The sequence below is a fragment of the Rhinatrema bivittatum genome, chromosome 2 (genome assembly GCF_901001135.1).
Source record: "Rhinatrema bivittatum chromosome 2, aRhiBiv1.1, whole genome shotgun sequence".
NCBI classification, from domain to species: domain Eukaryota; kingdom Metazoa; phylum Chordata; class Amphibia; order Gymnophiona; family Rhinatrematidae; genus Rhinatrema; species Rhinatrema bivittatum.
The window spans coordinates 642,671,816-642,695,859 of record NC_042616.1 but is presented as its reverse complement, the minus strand read 5'-3'; the positions used below and the strand labels follow the sequence as shown (position 1 = coordinate 642,695,859).

Genomic DNA, 24,044 nt, shown 5'->3' with positions numbered 1-24,044 from the left:
TAGATAATAACCACCGCTATTACTAGCAACGGTAACATGGAATAGACTTAGTTTTTGGGTACTTGCCGGGTTCTTATGGCCTGGATTGGCCACTGTTGGAAACAGGATGCTGGGCTTGATGGACCCTTGGTCTGACCCAGTATGGCATGTTCTTATGCTCTTATGAAAGTTCCTGGCATCAGAACCTAATGGAGACCAGTTCTGATTAAGCCAGAAACCCAAACGAGCAGGAGAAAAGTGTTTAGCCAAAAAAGAAAAATCACAATGCAATGTTTAATTGCTAGTGACATCTCTCAATTAATGTGATCCAAAAACTTGCTCATGTCACCCTGATTTATCAAAGATTTTTCTTATATTAACAGAATAAGAAAAAAAAATCCTTTGTTTAATCAGGCCCTTAGTTTCTAAAGTTGAAACTTGGCTCCTAGATTTAAGCATGCTATTCATCCCCCTAAATATGGGTATCTAAGTTAGCACCAATGTTGAAAATTAGCTCTAAACTGCTTCCCCCAAAACTAACACCACTCCTGGTCCCGCCTACTTTTTGGCTAACTAAATTTAGATGCTTTGTGAAACTAGGCAGCTTAACCTGGTTAAATTTTCGAATAGCATGATTTAGTCATTCAATTCCCAAAGTTAGGCTGCTAAACCCTCTGAAAATTGACCTCCTGTGTATTTTTTTCCTCTCACAATATCAATCATACATTTCATTCCTCTAAATGCAGAAAAACTGCAGTGCTCTTCTTTTAAAGATTTTGTAGAATACACATTGTAATAAGGTAACTCCAGTAGATTGGTGCTGACTGCTAAACCTGATCACCACCACACACCTAGAAGACCTTGAAATGATCAACTATCACAACTTTTTGATTATTTTGGAACTTCTGCTGATAATGATAGACTCAGTTCAAGGCCGTTTTTGCAACAACCTGTTAATCCTGCTCAACCCAAACTAATGCATCAAACACAGAGCCTGTCCATTGGAGGAAAAAGGTTAATTAATAGCTTGCTAGGGTTATTTGAGTTCCATCCTAGTAAATCTGCACTCTAATTGTGCACATATAAAAGTAACTCATAGCTTTGTCTTCAGCATTTCTTTTCAGTTTATCTGTGAATGTGACTGCCCATTGTTTACATTCATCAGCAATGTTAACTGTGTCTTTGATATGGGGACTAATGGTAGCAATATGCTGTTGCTTCTGGCTCATCCTTGGCATAAGAAGAAGGTAAAGGATATATAACTTTAGGTTTATATGCATTTGTATGTTGCAGTGGTCTACTTAACTTTATTTCCTCATCCCATTTTCTACTTTTTAAAATTCTTTATGTAAAAATGTATTTCGCACAGTATGGATAAACAGGTAACATCACAGGGCAAGATGTGTGCAGAATATTGTTGTATGAGTCATAGGGCATATATTATAGCAGTGTTTGACATCAATTACAGGCTTTGTCTGCAATTTACTCCTTTTCAGGAGAAATATGAAACATTCCATTTGAGGTGGAAAGAAACAAACTTTGGTAAAGCATAGGCTCTGCTTTTAATAGATTTAAGGGAAAGAGAAAGTTTGCACATTGACTTTGCACACAGTATTTGCAATTTTCGTATCAGCTTGCCTGCTGCATACCTTCAACCTATGATGGGGATGTCTGTCAGGCATATCAGATAATTACTAGAAAAGAAAGCATTCTACAAAAATAGACAACGTACATTCAGAATTGCAAGATCTTACATATAGGGAGACAATTTGAAGGAGAATTTCTTGATTAATAAACATTACTTTTTGCTTTGGATTGCAACTTGCAGACGCCCAGGTGAGCCACCTGTTGAGAATGGTCTGATTCCTTATCTGGGATGTGCTTTGCAGTTTGGTGCCAATCCTCTGGAGTTTCTCAGAGCAAGACAAAAGAAATACGGTCACATTTTCACCTGTAAAGTTGCTGGCAAATATGTCCATTTCCTTACAGATCCCTTTTCATTCCACTCAATTATTCGCCAAGGAAAACATTTAGACTGGAAAAAGTTTCACTTTTCTACTTCTGTGAAGGTAACAGCTTTAAACTTTAATTTTATTTTACATTGTGACAAAATACAAAATAAAGAAAATACAAGAAAATGTGATGAAGCCACACTAAATGTATTTTTAATTATACATGTTCTTTTTTCCAAAGGGTTTTCCAGTTTAATGTCTATGGCATAGCTATTTGGAAAATAATGCCCCATGGGGTACATTTATTAAGTCACGGTAGGGCGATAATGCATGTTAAATGCTGCTTATTGTGCTTTATCACCATATTTCTGTGATAGCACGTGATATCACATGGTATATTAAAAGATTTCCTTCCCCATGTATATTAGCTGCTTTGTATACATTTGCATGCATAAAATTAATAATGCACGCAAAGCAGCTAATTACTTATCAATCTAATGCATGTTCAATAATACAGCTGGTGAAAAAAAACAGCTGCTTTATTCTATTGTATTGAGAGGATGAGTAGTTATTTTTCCCTGGGGACCTCAGGACGCTAACGCGCATATATCTCTTAAAGGGCCCATCTGCCCAAGAATAACTACCCCCTTCCTCAAAGAAATTCCCCAGGATCATGTGCACTCCCCACACCCACTCCCCAGCTACCTTTTGAAGCAGATGGGCACAAAAAGTAAAAAAAATAAATAAATAAAAGCTTGTGTGGCAATGTCCCACCCCCTGCCCTAACCATTGTCATTAGATACTAAGTTAGTCCTTTCTTTTCCGAGACTTCCCCTCTGAAAGTATCAGGACCCCTTGACCCCACTCCCAACCAAAGCCATAATCCCTGGAGGATCTAGTGGATTTCCCAACCCCCTCCCCACTTTCCAAGAAAAAGAGCCCACAGACTCCCCACCCCCAGGTTTCCCCTACCTCAAAAAAGACTCGTGGGCTAGTGGGGGCCCGGAATGCCCCCCTAGTTCTGGACCCAGTTAACGCCATTTTTCAAAATGACACTGACTGTCCTTTTCCCCATCATGTGATGAGGCAATGGCTGGTCAATACATTTTGGAAAATGGTGTTGATTGGGCCCAGAGCTATGGGGCATGCCAGGCCCCCACTAGCCCACCACGTCTTCTTTGAGGTAGAGGGGCACCTGGGGGTGGGGAGTCTGTGGGCTCTCCAAACCACCAGGGCTTTTTTTTCTTGGGAAATTGGAAAAGGGAGCATTAGTGGGGAGGGACGGAGGAGTACACTAGACCCCAGGGATCATGGCTTTTGTTGGGGGATGGGGAATACCCAACATTATATTTCACCCCTCCTGTGATAAAATATCATGGCTTGTAATTGACCCCCTATCATGTTTGAAATCATTATACAAACTTAGGGGTAGATTTTAAAACTTGCGCGAGCACGTCCATGTGCGCGCGCTACCCAGCGTGGACACATGATTTTATAAAATCAGGGGTCGGCGCACCACAGGGGGTGCACAATTGTGCGCCGAGCAGCACTGCCTTCCCCCGTTCCCTCCCAGGCTGCTCCGAAATATGAGCGGCCTCGGAGGGAACTTCCCTACCCCCACCTCACCCGCCCTTTCCCCCTACCTTTTTTCTTTTTTCTTTTGTGTTAAATTGCGCGCGCCGATCCCTGGCACAATGGCAAATAACTGCTGTGCCGGGAGTCTCTGACCCTGCCCCGCCTCCTCCCCGCCCCTTTTTGCAAGCCCCGGGACTTACACGCATCCCGGAGCTTTACGCGCATCGCTGGGCCTTTTGAAAATAGGCCCAGTGCGCGAAACCTTTTGAAAATCTGGCTCTTAGTGTCTGGTAGCCAGTTTTAAGAGTTCTATGTCAAATGCAAATAATCAATCTTAACATTTAAAACTCAGTAAAGTCAACTATAAAGCAATATATCCCCACACTTTCATCTTGTCATTTATAACACTAGGGCTGGGATTACATATGGGCAATCCAACTGTTAGCATTGGCTTCAATAAGCTTTTTTCCCCATAATCATGGAATGGGAGAAAATCCTTAGTGAAACAGGACCTTAGAGTGCTTTATTGCAGCAATATTAAACTACAGCATTTAAAAATGTTCATGTTACACACAAGCTTGGTACTTCAAACAAATAAACTGAAACTCTTTGAAACCATGTGTAGAAGTTGGAATGTTGAGAGATAATGATGTATCAATAGGTAACTTTCAGTTACTTGCCTAATCCTGTGGAGCAATGTGAGACAAGAATTGTAAAATGCTTTATAATTATTCAGATTAGCAGGTAACATAAGTTACATTTCTGCAAATTACCTTAATATAAAGTATAATTAATATAAATTGGTTCAGAATTAATCTGACTTTTATTTATTGCTATTTAAATCATATTGAGCCCAGTATGTCTAATGCAATCAGCGTTTTCTTAAAAAGTTTCTCCTAATACTATTTCCAACTCTTCAAAGATCACTATGTAGTGAAAGAGAGATCTCTATCTTTCGTTTCAACTTTTTAAATTACAATTGAATTCAATAAGGTAAACAGTTTAATGCCACATATATTTTTTTTAGATTACTATTGTATTAATGTATCATTGTCATAATTTCTGTCTGTGAACAATCATCACATTATGATGAGTCTTCGTTATCTAACACTAAATATTTTTGATGACAGGCCTTTGGGCATGGCAGCATGGATCCCAGTGATGGAAACACCACTGAAAACATACATGAAACTTTCATTAAAACTTTGCAAGGTGATTCTTTAAGCAACCTTATTGAAGCCATGATGGAAAACCTTCAGCATGCCATGCTACAACCAAATACGCTTAAAATGAATTCCCAGAACTGGGTAACTGATGGGCTCTATGCCTTCTGTTACCGGGTGATGTTTGAAGCTGGCTACTTAACGCTGTTTGGGAAAGAGCTACATTCTCCAGAAGACAAGAATCTTGCAAGGCAAGAAGCACAAAGAGCACTTATTCTCAACGCTCTTGAGAATTTCAAAGAGTTTGATAAGATTTTCCCAGCTCTTGTAGCAGGTCTACCAATTCATGTGTTCAAGAATGCTTACAGTGCTCGAGAGAATCTGGCAAAGGGTTTACTTCATGAGAATCTGAGAAAACGAGACAACATCTCTGACCTCATCTCTCTCAGGATGTTTTTGAATGACACGCTCTCCACATTTGATGACATGGGCAAAGCAAAAACGCATGTAGCTTTACTATGGGCTTCACAGGCTAATACATTACCTGCCACTTTCTGGAGTTTAATTTACCTTATTAGGTAAAAAAAAAACAAACATTTTTATCACTATTCACTCAAATTGTTCTTTTAATCCATTTTCTTGAAATTGACACCTATCAAAAGTCTTTCTATCCATCTGTCATGTTTGCACATATTTGTACATATTTCATAAGTAATCACATAATCTTACACTGTCAACAAAATTATATCTATTTGCTGGTTCAAGAGTGGTCATTCTGGGAATGGTTGTGAGACTGCTTGTTCCTCACCAAATTAGTTTTATGAATTTCTTGAGTGTATTGTGTCAAACTGGTGTCTGCTTTCATGTCATTTTCAAAATCAGCTCCTACACTTTCTCTGTACAAATGTGTGTGCTACTGCTCAAGGGGCTTCTTATTCACCAAGGGATTTTTAAAAAAATTATATTTATTAACTGGGAGAAATTTCCATCCTGATGTGATTCTTGCTTGATGAGGACCTGTATTATGTGTAATGTGTATGTGTTTATACATACACACAAACACGAATAATATAGGTCGTCATCAAGCAAAAACCTCTTCAGGGTGAAACTTGTATGGAAATACATACAATATGGAGTAGATTTTCAAAGGGTTACGTGCATAACTTGTGCACATAATCCCGAAAGCCTGCCCCTGCGCTCGCCGAGCCTACTTTGCATAGGCTCGGCGGCGTGTGCAAGCCCCGGGACGCGCAGATGTCCCGGGGCTTTGAAAAAGGGGTGGGAAGGGGCTGGGGTGTGGGCAGGGGCAGTCCAGGGGCAGTCCAGGGGTGGGACCGAGGCCTCCGGCATAGCGGCCGTGCCAGGGCATGGCGCGCCGGCAGCTGGCCGGCGCGTGCAAGTTACGCCTGCCAGAGGCAGGCATAACTCCTGGAATAAAGGTAGGGGGGGATTTAGGTAGGGCTGGGGGGGGGGGTTAGATAGGAGAAGGGAGGGGAAGGTGGGGGGGGGAGTGGAGGGAATGGGGGAAAGCCATCGGGGCTCCCCTAGGGCTTGGCGCGCGCAAGGTGCACAAGTGTGCACACCCTTGCACTCGCCGACCCTGGATTTTATAACATGCGTGCGGCAGCACACGCATGTTATAAAATCAGGTGTACATTTGTGCACGCCGGGTAGCGCCTGCAAATGTACCCCGCGCACGCTCGTTTAAAAATTTGCCCCTATATCTTCAGAATGTATTCATTATTGAGGTAGTAATAAAATATAAAATAAAAATTCAGAAACAATCTAGACATTCATTTTTCTTTTCTCATATGTTTTTAACTTGTGACTGCATACATTTAAAATGTATTAATGCCTATGTTGTCCTTTATTGTATTTTAGAAGCCCAGAAGCAATGAGAGCAGCGACTGAAGAAGTACACAGTGTACTAGAAGATGCCTTACAAAAAATAAGCGTAAATGGACAATTCATTTCCCTGAGTCGGGAACAATTGGATAATATGCCAATACTGGGTATGCTATTATATGCAACAGCACCTGATGTTTTTTACTATGACAATGTCTTAAGCATGAGAAGTTTATAATTTCCTAGAGGTTTATAAAGGAAAAGTAAATATACGGCTGGATTTTTAATGGCCTGCGTGCATAAAACACAGGGGTTACACGTGTGGCTGGGCCTTGCACGCGCTGCGCACATTTTAAAAGGAGCCCAGCCACGCACGTATCCCCTGTTACGTGCACAAGAGCTGGGCCTTGGCAGAGGGACAGTATGGGGGGCGAGGAGGGGCAGTCTGGGGGTGGGGTGGGGCGGGGATAGAGGCGCCCGGTACAGCGGTCATTTGCTGCTGTGCCGGGAGATCGCGCGCCGGCAGGGTGCTGGTGCACGCAACTTGCTCCAGCTCCTTTACAGGAGCAAAATGTAAGTAAAAAAAATGGGGGGGGGGGGGGGGGGGGCTAGGATAGGGATAAGGGGCAGGTAGGATAGGGGAAGGGACGTTAGGGTAGGGGGTAGGGAAACCTGACCATGCGTCGCCGCATGAATTCATGAAATTCTACCCCCCTTGCATGTGCCGACTGGGATTTTATAACATGCGCACGCCAGCGCATGTATGTTATAGAATCGCACGTCCATGGGTGCGCGCCGGGTAGCGCGTGCACATGGACGCGCGCGTGTCCTTTTTAGAAATCTACCCCATAGTGTGTACCCTAATTATACACTCCACTTTATGCCATAATAATACAAGTTTTCATCAACCACCATGTTATTTTCTGTCCTCATAAACATTTACATTTATAACCTTTCCTTGTCAAGGTCTTGTAATTTTCATTTTATACTTTTTAACACTTGTTAAACTTTACTTCTATAAAATCTCTGTCAATTGAACATACTTTATTCTGCACCATGGGAATTGTGCATGCAAACCTGGATGAATGCATAAAGCACCAAATAGTGATTATAACTCTTGCAAGGATACATTGATCCTATAAGTCACTGATCTACTTGCTATATCTGAAGAGTTTTTCTTGGTAACATAAATGCACAACTCTAAAATCAGATAGAAAGCACAGTTCTCACCAGAATCTCTAGATACTCTGTAGTTTAGTTACATTTTATTATATTGTCGAAAAGCAGTAAGTGGTACCAAGCTCTAGAAATGGATGTCATCTTTGGAATACTTAAAGCCCCTAATGGCCTAAAAAAAAGAAAGATCCCAGTTAAGGATTCAATTTGAATCCACTGCATAATGATGTGGTGAGGTAGAGCAGAACACCTGGCCTAGCCAATTACTTATTGTCTGAACATGTATTTTCAAAATAATTACATTTTAAAGATGTTAACATGAATAGAAATCCCTAAAGATTATGTTCTTCTATATTCTATGCTTTCTTTTTTTCCTACAGATAGCATTATCAAAGAGGCTATGAGATTGTCTAGTGCATCTCTGAACATCAGAGTTGCAAAGGAGAATTTCACTTTACATTTAGACAACAATGAAGCTTACGTTATTAGAAAAGATGATATCATAGCACTTTATCCACAGCTGATACACCTGAATCCAGACATCTACACTGACCCTTTGGTGAGTAATTATAAGGTGTTTGAAAATTCTTCTTGTTACATGTACTTTATCAACAGAGCTGATTTATAATTAAGCTATTACAAAATACCATCACAATACAAAGAAAAACATTTGATATGCATATTGGGGAAATTTTCAAAAGCATGTATGCACATAAATAGGCTTTTTGAAAATTACCCTGTGGGTTGTACATGTAAAGGTATGCATGGAAGCAATTTCACATGTGCTGTTATGCATACTGCAGAGAAGTCTTCCTTGGCGTGGAGTGAGGCGCAGGGAAGTTATTTACAGCAAACTTTTGATTTTCGAAAGTATGCACAAAAATGTTTGCATGGACATTTTCACCTGCTCTCAAGCTATCTTTTCATAATAGAAATTTTTGTCATCCATTTCCCTTGAAATAAGAAAGGCCAAGTCAAAATTGACATAAAACAAGTTTTATATTTAGGTAGAGCTGTATGTGTATAGTTATCCACTAGAAAAGGAATGGTCACTCAGAGTGAGAAATGAATAATTCCTGTGGGTGTAATGATAAGACATAGTATTTATTTATTTTATTTATTTAAAGCTTTTTTATACCGGTATTAGTGGTCACATCATACCGGTTTACATCAGAACTGCAGGTAGAAAATATATCAAACAGGTACTGGGGATGGGACTACATAGAAAAAGGGAGAGAAGTAGTCGAGGGCTGGCAAACAAAAGCCGCTAAACTGTATAAAATAATTGGTAAACAGTGTAAAAATAACTATGTACAAAGTTCAGTTAAGGTACTGATGCAGCACAGGGACAAAGGTGCGGAGGAACTAATCAGGGTAAGCCTGCTTGAAGAGCCAGGTCTTTAATTTACTTTTGAATTTGTTGGTGCAAGGTTCGAGTCGGAGGTATGTGGATAGTGAGTTCCAACGGGTAGGACCAGCTATGGAGATGGCTCGATCCCTTGTGGAGGTGAGATGCGCCTTCTTAAGGGATGAAACATGGAGGGCTCCTTTATAGGTTGCTCTGGTGGGACGGTTAGAAAGTATGAGGCGGAATGGTTCATCAAGCCAGTTGGAGTTGTGACTGTAGATGGATTTATGAATAATGGTAAGGGTTTTGTAGAGTATGCGTGAGGGGATTGCGAGTCAATGTAGGTCTTTAAGGATGGGGTGATATGGTCAGATTTATGGGCATTTGTGATTATCCTCGCTACCACATTCTGGAGCACACAGTAAAATATCCCGCACGTGTATATAAACAAAAAAAGGAAAATGGGGCCGCTACTATGCAGTAAATATACTTCTAAAAAATAAGTAGTGGTTAAACAATTTTTCTTTGTATTAATGTGCCTCAACGTTTCAAGCTTCTTGCTCTACACATCTCCAATTGCTGTATGCAAGACTGTTTTCCATTAATCACTTCAAACATAAATTTTCAAAATTTTTAAAAATGAAAAGGGCATCAAACGGACCCGTCAAAGGACTACTTCAAACCTTTGAATTCATATCCTGAATAGAAGAAAAATAGAAAAAATTGAGACATTAAGGGCATATGATGTTACGCTTGGGCGTAACATCATATGCCCTTAATGTCTCAGGAGTCGTGAACACCACCCAGCAGGGTGGCTCCAGGTGGAGAGAGACAGGAAAGGCTATAAAGAGTGTCTGGGTCCAGGCTGGGTCAGGGCAGGCAGCAAGTAACAGTGTCTGGGTCCAAGCTGGGTCAGGGCAGGCGGCAAGTAGCAGTGTCTGGGTCCAGGCTGGGTCAGGGCAGGCGGCAAGTAGCAGTGTCTGGGTCCAGGCTGGGTCAGGGCAGGCGGCAAGTAGCAGTGTCTGGGTCCAGGCTGGGTCAGGGCAAGGCAGGTCAGAAGGCCCGTAGGCCACACACACACACACAGAAGGCCCGTAGGCCACACACCGTAAGCAGGGCAAGGCAGGTCAGAAGGCCCGTAGGCCACACATACACAGAAGGCCCGTAGGCCACACTCAGTAAGCAGGGCAAGGCAGATCAGAAGGCCCGTAGGCCACACACACACAGAAGGCCCGTAGGCCACACACAGTAAGCAGGGCAAGGCAGATCAGAAGGCCCGTAGGCCACACACACACACAGAAGGCCTGTAGGCCACGCAAGGCAAGGCAAGGCAAGGAATAAGGCCCGAAGGCCACGCAAGGCAAGGCAAGGCAAGGCAAGGAATAAGGCCCGAAGGCCACGCAAGGCAAGGCAAGGCAAGGAATAAGGCCCGAAGGCCGCGCAAGGCAAGGCAAGGAATAAGGCCCGAAGGCCGCGCAAGGCAAGGCAAGGCAAGGAATAAGGCCCGAAGGCTGCGCAAGGCAAGGCAAGGTCCAGGGACCAAATGCACAGCAAGCAAGGAAGGCTAGAGCAGGGAGCCCAGGCGAGCTCGATGCCGAAGCACTGAGGGAACTGTCAGGCAGGGTTATAAGGGACAGCCCAGAACATAGAGAGGAGAAGGGAGATGGACTGGGCCTGTCAGGAGAGCCAGCACTAGAGGGACCCCTGGTGGTGAGGCGGTTGCACAGCAGCCATAGCCGTAACAGTACCCCCTCCTCAAGGCCTCCCCCTCCTCCTGGGTCCCATCTTAGCAGGGGGTACTCAATAATGAAGTCAAACCCCTCCTGGGGCGATGCGGCAGGTTCAACTCCTTCCCGAGGCAGCAAGGCAGTCCATAACCCCTCCAGGGACAAGGCGGCAGAGTTAGACCCCTCCTGGGGTAGCAGAATAGTCCGTAATCCCTCCTGAGATGACAGCAGGACTGGTCTGGAACCCTCCAGGGTTGGCATTAGGACCAGCACAGACCCCTCCAGGGTCGGCGACAGCAGGACCAGTATGGACCCCTCCAGGGTCGGCAGCTGGACCGGTACAGCAGAATCAGATGGTTGAGTAACAAAGTCTGTTGGCAGGCCCGGTTCGGACCCCTCCGGGGACTGCAGCAGGACCAGTTCGGACCCCCCCGGGGACTGCAGCAGGACCAGTTCAAGCCCCTCCGGGGGCGGCAGCAGGACCAGTTCAGGAGACTCAGATGGCTGAGTCAGAAAGTCTGTCAGTAGGACCGGTTCGGATCCCTCCGGGGACGACAGCAGGACCAGTTCGAGCCCCTCCTGGGGCGGCAGCAGGACCGGTTCAGTAGACTCAGATGGTTGAGTCAGAAAGTCTGTCAGTAGGACCGGTTTGGACCCCTCCGGGGACAGCAGCAGGACCGGTTCGGACCCCTCCGGGGACGGTAGCAGGACCGGTTCAGCAGGCTCAGATGGCTGAGTCAGAAAGTCTGTCAGTAGGACCGGTTCGGACCCCTCCGGGGATGACAGCAGGACAGGTTCGAGCCCCTCCGGGGGCGGCAGCAGGACCGGTTCAGTAGACTCAGATGGCTGAGTCAAAAAGTCTGTTAGTAGGACTGGTTTGGACCCATCCGGGGACAGCAGCAGAACCGGTTCGGACCCCTCCGGGGGCGATACAGCAGACTCAGGCTCTTCTCGGAGTAGTGCATCAGGCTCGGACCCCTCTCGAGGTGATGCAGTGGACTCGGACCCCTCTCGGGGTGATGCAGCAGGCTCGGACCCCTCTCGGGGCGAAGCAGCAGGCTCGGACCCCTCTCGGGGCGATGCAGCAGGCTCGGACCCCTCTCGGGGTGATGCAGCAGGCTTGGCCCCCTCTCGGGGTGAAGCAGCAGGCTCGGACCCCTCTTGGGGCGATGCAGCAGGCTCGGACCCCTCTTGGGGTGATGCAGCAGGCTCGGCCCCCTCTCGGGGTGAAGCAGCAGGCTTGGCCCCCTCTTGGGGTGAAGCAGCAGGCTTGGATCCTCCTCGGGGTGAAACAGCAGGCTCGGACCCTTCTTGGGGCGATGCAGCAGGCTCGGACCCCTCTTGGGGTGAAACAGCAGGCTCGGACCCCTCTTGGGGCGATGCAGCATGCTCGGACCCCTCTCGGGGCGATGCAGCAGGCTCGGACCCCTCTCGGGGTGATGCAGCAGGCTTGGACCCCTCTTGGGGTGATGCAGCAGGCTCAGATGGCAGAGCAGCAAGGTTAAAAGCAGTGCACATGGAAGACACAGATTGCACTGCTGTGGGCTTGATACCTCGAGCCAAACTCTGAGGCTCCTTATTTTGTTTCTGGAGGAACAGTTTAGAGAAGGCACAGGCAGTTCTAGGATGTCTAGGGAAGGTGCTCGTTAGTGTCCACTTGGCAGCTGTGGGAAGCAGAGCCCTGCTAGAGTTAATTACTTCCCTCTGCTTCTGTTTCTGGTGCTCTAGCGTGGAAGTTATCGAAGGCTTCTTAACCCGGTGAGTTCTGAGATTTTCAGAGCAAGTTTTTTCCAAAGTGTCCAGAGATGAAGTGCTAGAATGCTTAATCCATAAACTGTTACATGAAATAATGTTGTTAACTGGGCCAGAAGCTGAACGCACGGTAGTAGAGCTGACTGTTCTCCCTAATGAAGCAGCTGGTCCTGTAGCTGAACAACAGGGGCACGGTTTGCCTGGTGGTAATAGGCTGGGAATACATGAACATTTCCACCATCCTGGCTTTGGAGTAGAACAGTTTAAACACTCTTGGTAGACAGAGACATTTCTCTTATTGCAGTTACTGCATGTCCAGTGTTCCTGACCAGCAAGTTGACAGGCTAGGCAGTTCTGATAGCTTGGGTAATTCAAGGTCTGACAGGAATTGCAGGTATAAAACTTTGAAGAAGGAGGCATCTTGTAATAGTGAAAAAGTTGACTCACCGGTTTAGCACACAGACCTATCTCTTCCCCTGGAAAATTGGTGGCTTCGGCATACTGTTACGCTTGGGCTCCGGTCAGGAGTCGTGAACACCACCCAGCAGGGTGGCTCCAGGTGGAGAGAGACAGGAAAGGCTATAAACAGTGTCTGGGTCCAGGCTGGGTCAGGGCAGGCGGCAAGTAACAGTGTCTGGGTCCAGGCTGGGTCAGGGCAGGCGGCAAGTAGCAGTGTCTGGGTCCAGGCTGGGTCAGGGCAGGCGGCAAGTAGCAGTGTCTGGGTCCAGGCTGGGTCAGGGCAGGCGGCAAGTAGCAGTGTCTGGGTCCAGGCTGGGTCAGGGCAAGGCAGGTCAGAAGGCCCGTAGGCCACACACACACACAGAAGGCCCGTAGGCCACACACCGTAAGCAGGGCAAGGCAGGTCAGAAGGCCCGTAGGCCACACACACACAGAAGGCCCGTAGGCCACACTCAGTAAGCAGGGCAAGGCAGGTCAGAAGGCCCGTAGGCCACACACACACAGAAGGCCCGTAGGCCACACACAGTAAGCAGGGCAAGGCAGATCAGAAGGCCCGTAGGCCACACACACACACAGAAGGCCCGTAGGCCACACACAGTAAGCAGGGCAAGGCAGATCAGAAGGCCCGTAGGCCACACACACACAGAAGGCCCGTAGGCCACACACAGTAAGCAGGGCAAGGCAGATCAGAAGGCCCGTAGGCCACACACACACAGAAGGCCTGTAGGCCACGCAAGGCAAGGCAAGGCAAGGCAAGGAATAAGGCCCGAAGGCCACGCAAGGCAAGGCAAGGCAAGGCAAGGAATAAGGCCCGAAGGCCACGCAAGGCAAGGCAAGGAATAAGGCCCGAAGGCCGCGCAAGGCAAGGCAAGGAATAAGGCCCGAAGGCCGCGCAAGGCAAGGCAAGGCAAGGAATAAGGCCCGAAGGCCGCGCAAGGCAAGGCAAGGAATAAGGCCCGAAGGCCGCGCAAGGCAAGGTCCAGGGACCAAATGCACAGCAAGCAAGGAAGGCTAGAGCAGGGAGCCCAGGCGAGCTCGATGCCGAAGCACTGAGGGAACTGTCAGACAGGGTTATAAGGGACAGCCCAGAACATAGAGAGGAGAAGGGAGATGGACTGGGCCTGTCAGGAGAGCCAGCACTAGAGGGACCCCTGGTGGTGAGGCGGTTGCACAGCAGCCATAGCCGTAACATATGATGATAGTCAGGACATGAAGAAAATGGTTTGAAGTAGTCCTTTTACTGGTCTGTTTGATGCCCTTCTCACTTTCAAAAATTTTGAAAATTTATGGAAAACAGCCTTGTGTACGGTATTTGGAGATGTACAGAGTAAGAACTAGAAAGGTTGAGGCACTTTATTACAAAGAAAAATTGTTTCGCCACTATTAAATTTTTAGAACTATTTTTAACAGTAAAATATCCTACATGGCTAGGTTTTGTATGGCATTCCTGCAGCCAAGATATCGCTACTGCATTGGTTTTGATCTGTCGTAGTATCTTTATCATCTTTAATTAAGACTTGTCTTTATATCTATAATGATAAAACTTGTATAGCACGATTCAACTGTTTGTGGGCATGTATTTGTTATGGCCCTTGCACTTTGGGGTCAGTTATTTGAAGATGCAGAGTGCATATCCATCTTATGATGTCTCAGGCTAAATAGTTGGGGTTTTTTTTGTCATTTATATATTTGTATTATTGGCTTTTATGTTTTCACTTTGGTACACTGCTTTGGGAAATCTTTTTGAATTGGGGAGTCAGTTTAAATTTGCTTTTAAGTAAATAAATAAAAGGGTTAGTCTCCATTTGGCATGATTCTTTTTTATGTGTGAGCTTTTCATCTCACTAGGGTTGTGAACTGGACACTATTAATGATTTTGGTGTGTGTGCTAAAATAATTAGTTTATGAGGATCCTGAAGGGGGTGATCTTGTAATTGCCCGCATAAGAAAGTCAGCAAATGTGTACATAGTTATACCACTTTTCATAGGTGTGCTTGGTCGCTTTGAAAGTTATTCTACCAAAATCTGTACAGTATTGCACCTATGCAGGAAATGTTTTAGGATATTTATGTGCATACTTTTCAAAATCCAAATATATAATGATAAAACTTGTATAGCACAATTCAACTGCTGTGGGCATGTATTGAATGGAGATATTGCATATGGCAGAAATAACCAATTCAGCAAATCAAATTATATGATAAGAGAGTCATTTCACTAAAGGCCGTTTGTGCATATTTTGCAAAATAGTGGCCAATATGCATACAGGATGTACACCAATAAGTTTACCCTCATATTAGGCAGGTAGTTTTATAAAAGGCCCTTTCTTTAGGTAAAACACTATTTTACCTATGAAAATGCCTTTGAAAATTACCCATTAAGGAACCTGACCCCTTAGTCTGTTATAGTGTATATCTAACTTCTATATAGAAGATTAATGCCTATAGCAAATACTTTTATTGGGCCCATAACGATTAGTTATTGAATTAAGGCACCAATTAGAAAGGTATATATAGTGATTTATTACTACATAAAAAAAATCTGTGATTCATATTTGAATTATGAAAGTAATGCTTATTATCATATTTTCATTCTCTAATATGATAAGTATATAAATAGTATACACGGCATACAGTACATTCCTGGTAATATAATCAATATATGGTATACTTATAAACAGGTAATTGTGCAGGAACAAAATTCAGTAAAGCAAAGCAGTAGGCAGTAATATCAGTTTTATAGTTTATGTCATATATTCTGTTATGTATGAAATTGAAAAACGGATTCTTCCAAAATCCATTCTTTTAAAATATTTTGTATAACAAAAACATTTCATGCGCCAACATGAAGGAACAAAGCTAATTAATCGCTTTTTAATTTAAATTGTGTGTTTGCTTAATTTGTTTTTGTTTTGCTTTTACAGACATTCAAGTATGATCGGTATCTAGATACAAATGGAAAAGAAAAGACTACCTTCTATCATAATGGTCGCAAATTAAAATATTATTATATGCCGTTTGGATCAGGCATAACAATGTGTCCAGGGAGACTGTTTGCTGTACATGAAATCAAACAATTTTTGACTTTGATGCTTTCCTACTTTGAGATGGAGTTGGTTGACAAGAATGTGAACTGCCCTTCCCTAGACCAGTCTCGGGCAGGACTTGGTATCTTACAACCAGTAAATGACATTGAGTTCAAATACAGATTAAAATCAATACTTTAGGTGATTTATGTGAAGATGCTCTCAGTTCAAAAAGAAAACATTCATCTTTCCATCAAAATCTTTCTTAGGAATACGTAGAGTGTAATTAAGAAGAAAGAATATGGGCACTTAGTTTTCTTAATGAGGAAATCAAATGCAAGTTTTATGTGCATAATTATCTCTATTTATATATTTATATGTGAAAATTAAACACATTTTTGTTATTCGCAGTTTGGGAAGGAATTTGCCTCCCCACTAATAACAAATTCAAATTTTCCAGGCTGGTGCTTATTTCTCACATAGGTCATTTATGGTACAGAAAAGGATCAAATTGGGCTAGCCAATATGGTCTTCTCTGGAACACAGTACTCCTCTATGCAGAAGACGAAGACTAGCTAGGAAATGTGTAATAGGGCCCACATAGCATAAAGCAATGCATAAAAGGGCTTCAGATGTTACCTTAGTTGATGTTTTATACAGAATCTCTTACCTCACTGTTGAAAAGCCAATAAACCCAATTATTACCCCCCTACTTTCCCTAAAAGAATGTCTAAACTTATTCAAAGTGAAAGCAAATATATTCAAGGCCAACTTAAATTTAAAGTGAAACTGAAAGTTCAAGAAAATCTGTACTTTTACTTCAGTCCCTGCTATATTGGCATCTACTGAAAATGTTCTTGCCATGTTCCAGGCCATTTCTAGTGCACGGTTGGATGCAAGGATCTCATTTGCAAGAAAGGCTAGATTAGCCAATCAGGTTGGCTGGGTTTCCATTTTCCAGGGAACAAAATACAGCTCTTATAAAGACTGAATAAAGCCTTATCTAATGTAACCAGTGGTTTTGTGTTTAATATTTCTTTTAAAAGTTTTTAAAATATGTACTTAAAAAGCCACAGATAATGTGCAGCATATTTCATCTAATTTTCTTATTCAAATATAGGAATAAAGGAACACAAAAACCAGACCTTCATTATTAAGATAATTTAGTCTTTAGTCTTACAACCAGCAATAGTATAAAGTCATTGAACATTACTAAGCATACATTTCCAAGTTTATTATATAATTTTTCATTGTTGAAAACCATAAGAAAGTTCACTATTTCTTGTGTGTGGCTATTTATAGTGTTTTAACTATTTTGTGTATTATAAATATATTTGTGATATCAGTTGCTGTACTTATCTATTAGAACTGTTAATAATTCCAGATATGTATTTAATTTCAAATAGAATAGTTTACATCAATTAATAATCTCTTACCAGAGATAGCCAATGTTGTTCTCAAGATGAAATTTAGATACTTCTTAATGATTAGAGAGAAATAACATCATACTGCTTTGAACTTAGATTTCTTTCTGGTGCTCTTCCTGTATTTCAGTGATCAGTTAAATAACACAGGTACAGTATCACAAAAATAACAGTGATTCCTAGTTAGCAACACTACAACACCTTGTCATTCTTAAGAATATAAGAAAAGCCATACTAAGTCAGACCAATGGTCTGTTGAGCCCAGCATCCTGTCCCATTCAGTGGCCAATTTGGATCACTGCACAGAAGTACTCAATAGATCCTAATGGCGTGATCCACTTCCTGTTGTTCACTCCCAGCAGTTGTTAATAGACCTGTCCTCCAGAAATCTGTCTAAACCTTTTTTTAAACACAGCTGCACTACTGGCATTGACTACACTGACTGGCAACAAATTCCTCAGCTTTATTTTAAATGGCTATTGCAGTTCTCCCTTACGAGCTGAAATCACTTGGAATTTGTTCTTCTACCTCACAGAACAGGCAAAGGGTGTTGGAATAACTCTGAAGCATTGTCTTATCTTAATGCTGAGTTATAAACACTCTGAGGATTATAAATACACTTATTAAGCATTTTATAATTAATTATACACAATATTAATGAAATTACAAACATGGGTAGTCACATTGATGTAAACATGTATAATAGACGTGCTAAATATATTTTATTGTAAATAGATATGTTATATATTATGTGGCCTTTATTATATGTAAAAAAAAAGATTTGTAACATAAGCAAAACAAATGTTGAAAATTCATTTCTGCATTGAAAATAAAAAAGCTAGGCATCATGGCTTTTGAGTTTTCTGCATTCATTTTCAGGATGATTCACCCCTAGCTGTTTTGACTCCAGGAGATGAATAACAGATGAATATCATGCTTTCCAAATATCTACTGTTATAAAAGAGAATACTGGACAGCTATTCAGGCTATTTAAAAAAAAATAAAATAATAAATCTTCCAAAGATATTCCCAAAGAGAAAACAGTTGGTGGAGCCCTCCTGTGCTTTCCATTGTCAGGCTTCTCACCACCTCCTTCCTTTCCTACCCCCCCCCCTCCATTTCCATCCCCACCCCCACCTCTACCAGACATTCATTTTTTATTTGCCTCTTTGAGGCCTCTACCTCAAGTATCTCAGAACAGGAGTAAGACCGCCAGCCTCCCATTTGCCTAAATAGCACATTATATTCTATGGGAGGAAAATGATATATTTTTCTTTTTCTTCCATGGAAAACCATTGGAACCTGTGATATACTATTTTCCTGTACCCTATCTGATTCCAGGACACCCTCAAGCACAATCTTAAAATCTACAAGGTTGACCTAAAAAACTGGGAAGACATGGCCTTGGACAGAGAGGGAGGCAAGTTTAGGTGGAAGCAGCTCTGTCACATGGGCCATGCAAAGCTTGGAAACTAAGTAAACACCAGGAAAAGAATGAAAGAAAGGCCAATTTCGATTGGTTTTATTTCATATCAACAGACACATACATTTTAGTCAGATGGAGTTGTTGAAAATTCATATATCATTTTCAACAAGAGACTCTATCATCTAATTCTATTAGAATGGAACCCAAAAGTATGAGTCAAAATAATGAATAATGTGCTTTTATTTCTAGCTGCTTTTAAAGAGACAGGACCATGCTCTCTGTTGCACATTGCAGCACTTGTCTATGAAAAGCAAATTTAATAGTCCCTATGTATTGTACAAGCATCTCAACACACTATCAACATATTCCTCTTCCTTTAACCTTCCAATTCATAGTCTCTCACAATCTCTCTCACAAATACATACTGTACTATCAGGACATATTCTGCACACACACACTCATCATTCAAGCATACATATACTACTAAACTTGTAAAAACCATCAAGGACAATCAAATTCTAAGAACTTCCCCCCCCCGAAATCTTTAGGGGTCATTCATCAAATTGCAATAGGGCATTATCCCGGGCATTAGGGCCCTAACGCCCGTCATAATGCATGCGATAAATAATGCATCGCGAGATGCGTATGCAAATTTTCAAAATTTAGTAAAAAGGGAGGAATTTATGAAAATGAGGGGTGCTTAACATTGCATGCAATAACGTAATGCATACTATCTCATGATTTAACACTGGAAATAACTATACCTTTTTTCCTGGTGTTATGCTGTGTGTTATGCCTGAAACAGGATTTGTGATAAAAATTACAAATCCCATTTTGGGGAGAGGAGGAAGAGGAAGAGAGAGAGAGAGAGAGGCTCTGGGGAGGCACACATATTAGTAAACGTTTTACATCACTGTAAGAGGGGCCATTCTGAACTTGGGGTGAGGTTTTGGTGGTGGCCTAGGTTTTGGGAGACAGTTTTTCATGCACAGTCGGAGGTACGAACAGCACAGTAGACATCAGTGAAGATTTTATGTGATTTGGAGTGATGAAAGGAACAAAAAGATGAGATTTGTACATTGTACTCTTGATCTAATTGATGCACTCTCCACCTAGCTGCAATCAAGCTCTCTCTCTCTCTCTCGGCACTTCTCAGCTTATGATATGATATCACGGGTGCGATAAATTTAATGTGTGTTGCGCTAAATACCTATGTGATGCACTGAAATAGTATGTGTTGCAGTACCTGGAAAATTACCTATGTTACGTCGGCCGACCATGGAACCCATGGCCGGCTTTCCTCATCTACCGCTGCTGCCATCCTGGGAACAGACGCGGGCTCCTCCGCGATGCGGAGGGAGCGCTGCCTGCGCTACTCCCCTCTCGGTGGCCCTCGACTTAGTGACACGATGGAGATGCCGCTGCCGTTTCTCCTGTGGCTCTGCCTTGAGGCAGATACACCGCTGCCGGCCTGCCCCCTTCTTCTGGGTTTCTCAGGCGCGCACCTCTCGGCTCAATTTAAAGGACCCACGGCGCGCTGAGGCTCTCAGCCCATCAGGGTGACATCATCACCAGGATCTATTTAAGGCAAGCTCATACAGTCAGAGCTTGCCTTTGCAACAGGTTCCCTCGCTTCCTATAGCTTCCAGGCTATTCTTCAAATTCCTGAGTTCTTAAGAACATAAGAACATAAGGAATTGCCATGCTGGGTCAGACCAAGGGTCCATCAAGCCCAGCATCCTGTTTCCAACAGAGGCCCAACCAGGCCACAAGAACCTGGCAATTTCCCAAACACTAAGGATATCCCATGTTACTGATGCAATTAATAGCAGTGGCTATTCCCTAAGTAAACTTGATTAATAGCTGTTAATGGACTTCTCCTCCAAGAACTTATCCAAACCTTTTTTGAACCCAGCTATACTAACTGCACTAACCACATCCTCTGGCAACAAATTCCAGAGCTTTATTGTGCGTTGAGTGAAAAATAATTTTCTCCGATTAGTCTTAAATGTGCTACTTGCTAACTTCATGGAATGCCCCCTAGTCCTTCTATTATTCGAAAGTGTAAATAATCGATTCACATCTACTCGTTCAAGATCTTTCATGATCTTAAAGACCTCTATCATATCCCCCCACAGCCGTCTTTTCTCCAAGCTGAACAGCCCTAATCTCTTTAGCTTTTCCTCACAGGGGAGCTGTTCCACCCCCTTCATCATTTTGGTTGCCCTTCTTTGTACCTTCTCCATCGCAACTATATCTTTTTTGAGATGCGGCACCAGAATTGTACACAGTATTCAAGGTGCAGTCTCACCATGGAGCGATATAGAGGCATTATGACATTTTCCGTTTTATTAACCATTCCTTTCCTAATAATTGCTAACATTCTGTTTGCTTTTTTTGAGTGCTGCAGCACACTGAGCTGACAATTTTAAAGTATTATCCACTATGATGCCTAGATATTTTTCCTGGGTGGTAGCTCCTAATACGGAACCTAACATCATGTAACTACAGCAAGGTTATTTTTCCCTATATGCAACACCTTGCACTTGTCCACATTAAATTTCATCTGCCATTTGGATGCCCAATCTTCCTGTCTTGCAAGGTCCTTCTTTACCTATCTCCGAGATCAGACCTCAGCCTTGCTTGCCACTGCCTTCAGATCGCTGCCAGCCCTGTCTTAAGCCTGCTCTTCGACGCCTCTCTGCCTACTCCCTGGACATAGATTCATCAGGCTTCGGCCTACCTTTGCTCGAGTGCCCTCTGTCTGCCTTTGTTCCATTAGCGTCCGAGTCTCCAGGACATTATCCAGTCCGGAGTAGGACTGCACCATCTCTCGCCTGCTGTCTCTGGGCTAAGCCAACTTCTCCTGCAACTATATACAGAGGCCCACATAAGTCCTGCTGGCCCCAGCACCCAAAGGCTCAACCCGTGGGGAACGAGGGCTGGTATAGGTGAAGCTCCAGCGGCCTCTGTCCATCAGCCCACTCCACCTGCCGACGGTGGGGACCCATAGGTCCTTACCTACGGGTTGCATCAACCCCAACCTGGCCCAAGGGTCCACTTCCGATGCAACATCCTAACCATGCTGCTTTTTCATGGCGAGCGCTATTATTGTGAAATTTATAGCAAAATGATGAATCTAGGCCTTTATTAGAAACAACAAATAAAGAAAGTATTCCAAAGCTTGGCCATGGGAATAATTTCAATGTTTTCTATCCTACATTACATACTGAGTAGATATTAAGTCTCAGTATGGGCACTGGAAAGCCAAATACATGGCCTGGGCTGATAACAGCAAGGATTCTTCATTTAACAGAAATCTCTAAGATTCTGAAAAGACCCTAGAACTAACACACAAAGGACCCCCTCCGCCCCAGTAAACAAGCAGTTTGTTTCCTTTTTAAGAGTTAGGAAAATGTATTGGCATGACAATTTGTACATGCATTGTCAAAATAATACATAGTGGTGGTGGTGATGGTTGGGGGTGGGGGATGGGGGATGGGTAATTTTCAAAGGCATCACCATGGGTAAAAGAGTGCTTAATCTGTGGAAATGGCCTGTTACTAGATTGCCAACCTATGTAGGTAAACATAAGTTTATCTGAAATGAGAGAAAGCATTCCCTGTAGTGGGGTTTGTATTTATGCACATACTTTTCCATTTTCAAAAGTATGTGAGTAAATTATCAAAAAACGTTTCTATGCACAAATTAGGAGATGTAGTTTTGTGCAGAAACTATTGTTGGGATAATTTTCAGAGTGATTTCAGGCACAAAAGTGCGCTTTGAGTATTGGTATTACTTATGTGTGTATTTGCCATTAATTTTATGTGGACTGTTACAAAATTACCCCCAAAATGGTAAAAAAGAAAAAGAAAACAGTACAACAAAATTTCAAGGTACAGAAAGAATAATAGTAAGTACAATTCCAAGATTCTGGTGATAATTTAATCTTATATCTGCTCAGATTATGATGCTGTGAATCCCGCCAGGCCAGCGCATGGACACTGAAACTAATAAGTGCTATGCCACATGAAGTACTACTGTAGCAGGGTGAAAAGACTCAAAGAGAACTCCTCTTCAGTCATCAGCCATGAACTTTAATTAGGTTTGGTTTTCTGGGGCAATTTTTGGCTAAACAGTGCACTCGGCTGAGAGCACCGTACTATATCGGCCTGTAGGTTGTTTTCGGGTTTATCCTATTCTATTTTTTAGGAAGCTTGGACGCTGCTTAGGGAGAGGGAATGGGGACCCCTCTCCCTGGGAGTCCCAGGATAGGGAAGATCTGCCTCTCTGCACCTCCATGAGGCTAGAGGAAGGTGGGAATCTGGTGCCAGGACCTTCCAGTGGAAACTTCATTTATAAGGGGAAAAACTTTGTTTTGAGATCAGAAGGCTTTGGCTGCCCCTTCCTACCTGAGAGAAACACTGAGAGCGGTTGTTCCTATGAGGATCCCTCCCATCTGGGATCTGGAGGACAAGAAAAAGAATGAGAATAAGTAATCAAACTAAGAACTTTTTTGACATTCTTGAGGACGCCTGCCCAGAGTTCTCGCCCTTGGGGAGAGAGAGGGATTTTGAACTCTGTGCCAAGACAGTTTGCCCACCTTGGGTCTGGGACTGGAGAAGTAATGTCTGCCACACTAAGGGGGTATCTTGTCCACATGGGATCTTCATTATTCCACACCCTGCATGATGGAAATACCCTGGGCCGCTTCAAGGAACTCATGCACAGATTGAGCGGAGAAATTGTCATCAAGTTATTATGCTGTGGTGCTATGGATTAAGTTGTTGGTGCCAATACCTATTTGCTTATCATCAGTAAATTTTTGGTTTGAACATTATACCGAGTCTGAAGTGGTTTGTTTTGGCATGTATAGCCCAAAGTGGGAACTAGAAACTGGGTTCTCTTCTCTCCAGAAAATAAAGAATTTCCAGCTACCTTTAGCACTCGGGACCTTGAAAGGGAGACCTGGATGAAAAAGCTAGCCAGGGTTCCAGCCACAAAAAGCCAAGCTCAAATTCTTTTATGGCCCCATTGTAGCACAGCCCACTCCCAGAGATGGGGGTTAAAAAATATATGCAACAATAAACAATGCAAAGAGTTTCCGAGCAATAGTCTTCACTTCAAAATTAACCATGGACTTTGTATATCTTTATACTTACTAGTACCCAGGCCTAGTATACTTTAGAATTA

General features: G+C 43.2%; 1 protein-coding gene across 1 annotated transcript; it reads left to right on the top strand.

Moving 5' to 3' along the window:
- Nucleotides 1–1,088: 1,088 nt before the first annotated feature.
- On the top strand, nt 1,089–18,238 carry LOC115085382 (cholesterol 7-alpha-monooxygenase). Its single transcript, XM_029591340.1, has 6 exons — nt 1,089–1,226; nt 1,808–2,048; nt 4,637–5,247; nt 6,551–6,681; nt 8,071–8,249; nt 15,900–18,238. Exons 1-6 carry the CDS (start codon nt 1,147–1,149, stop codon nt 16,200–16,202), a joined length of 1,545 nt encoding a protein of 514 aa, XP_029447200.1. The 5' UTR covers nt 1,089–1,146; the 3' UTR covers nt 16,203–18,238.
- The last annotated feature ends 5,806 nt before the right edge of the window (nt 18,239–24,044 follow it).

Excerpts from the sequence above, each read along its gene's own strand:
- LOC115085382 (XM_029591340.1), top strand. The coding sequence starts at position 1,147 with ATGTTAACTGTGTCTTTGATATGGGGACTAATGGTAGCAATATGCTGT. Across the intron at positions 2,049-4,636 it reads ACTTTTCTACTTCTGTGAAG|GCCTTTGGGCATGGCAGCAT; the intron begins GTAACAGCTTTA and ends TTTTGATGACAG. Across the intron at positions 5,248-6,550 it reads AGTTTAATTTACCTTATTAG|AAGCCCAGAAGCAATGAGAG; the intron begins GTAAAAAAAAAA and ends ATTGTATTTTAG.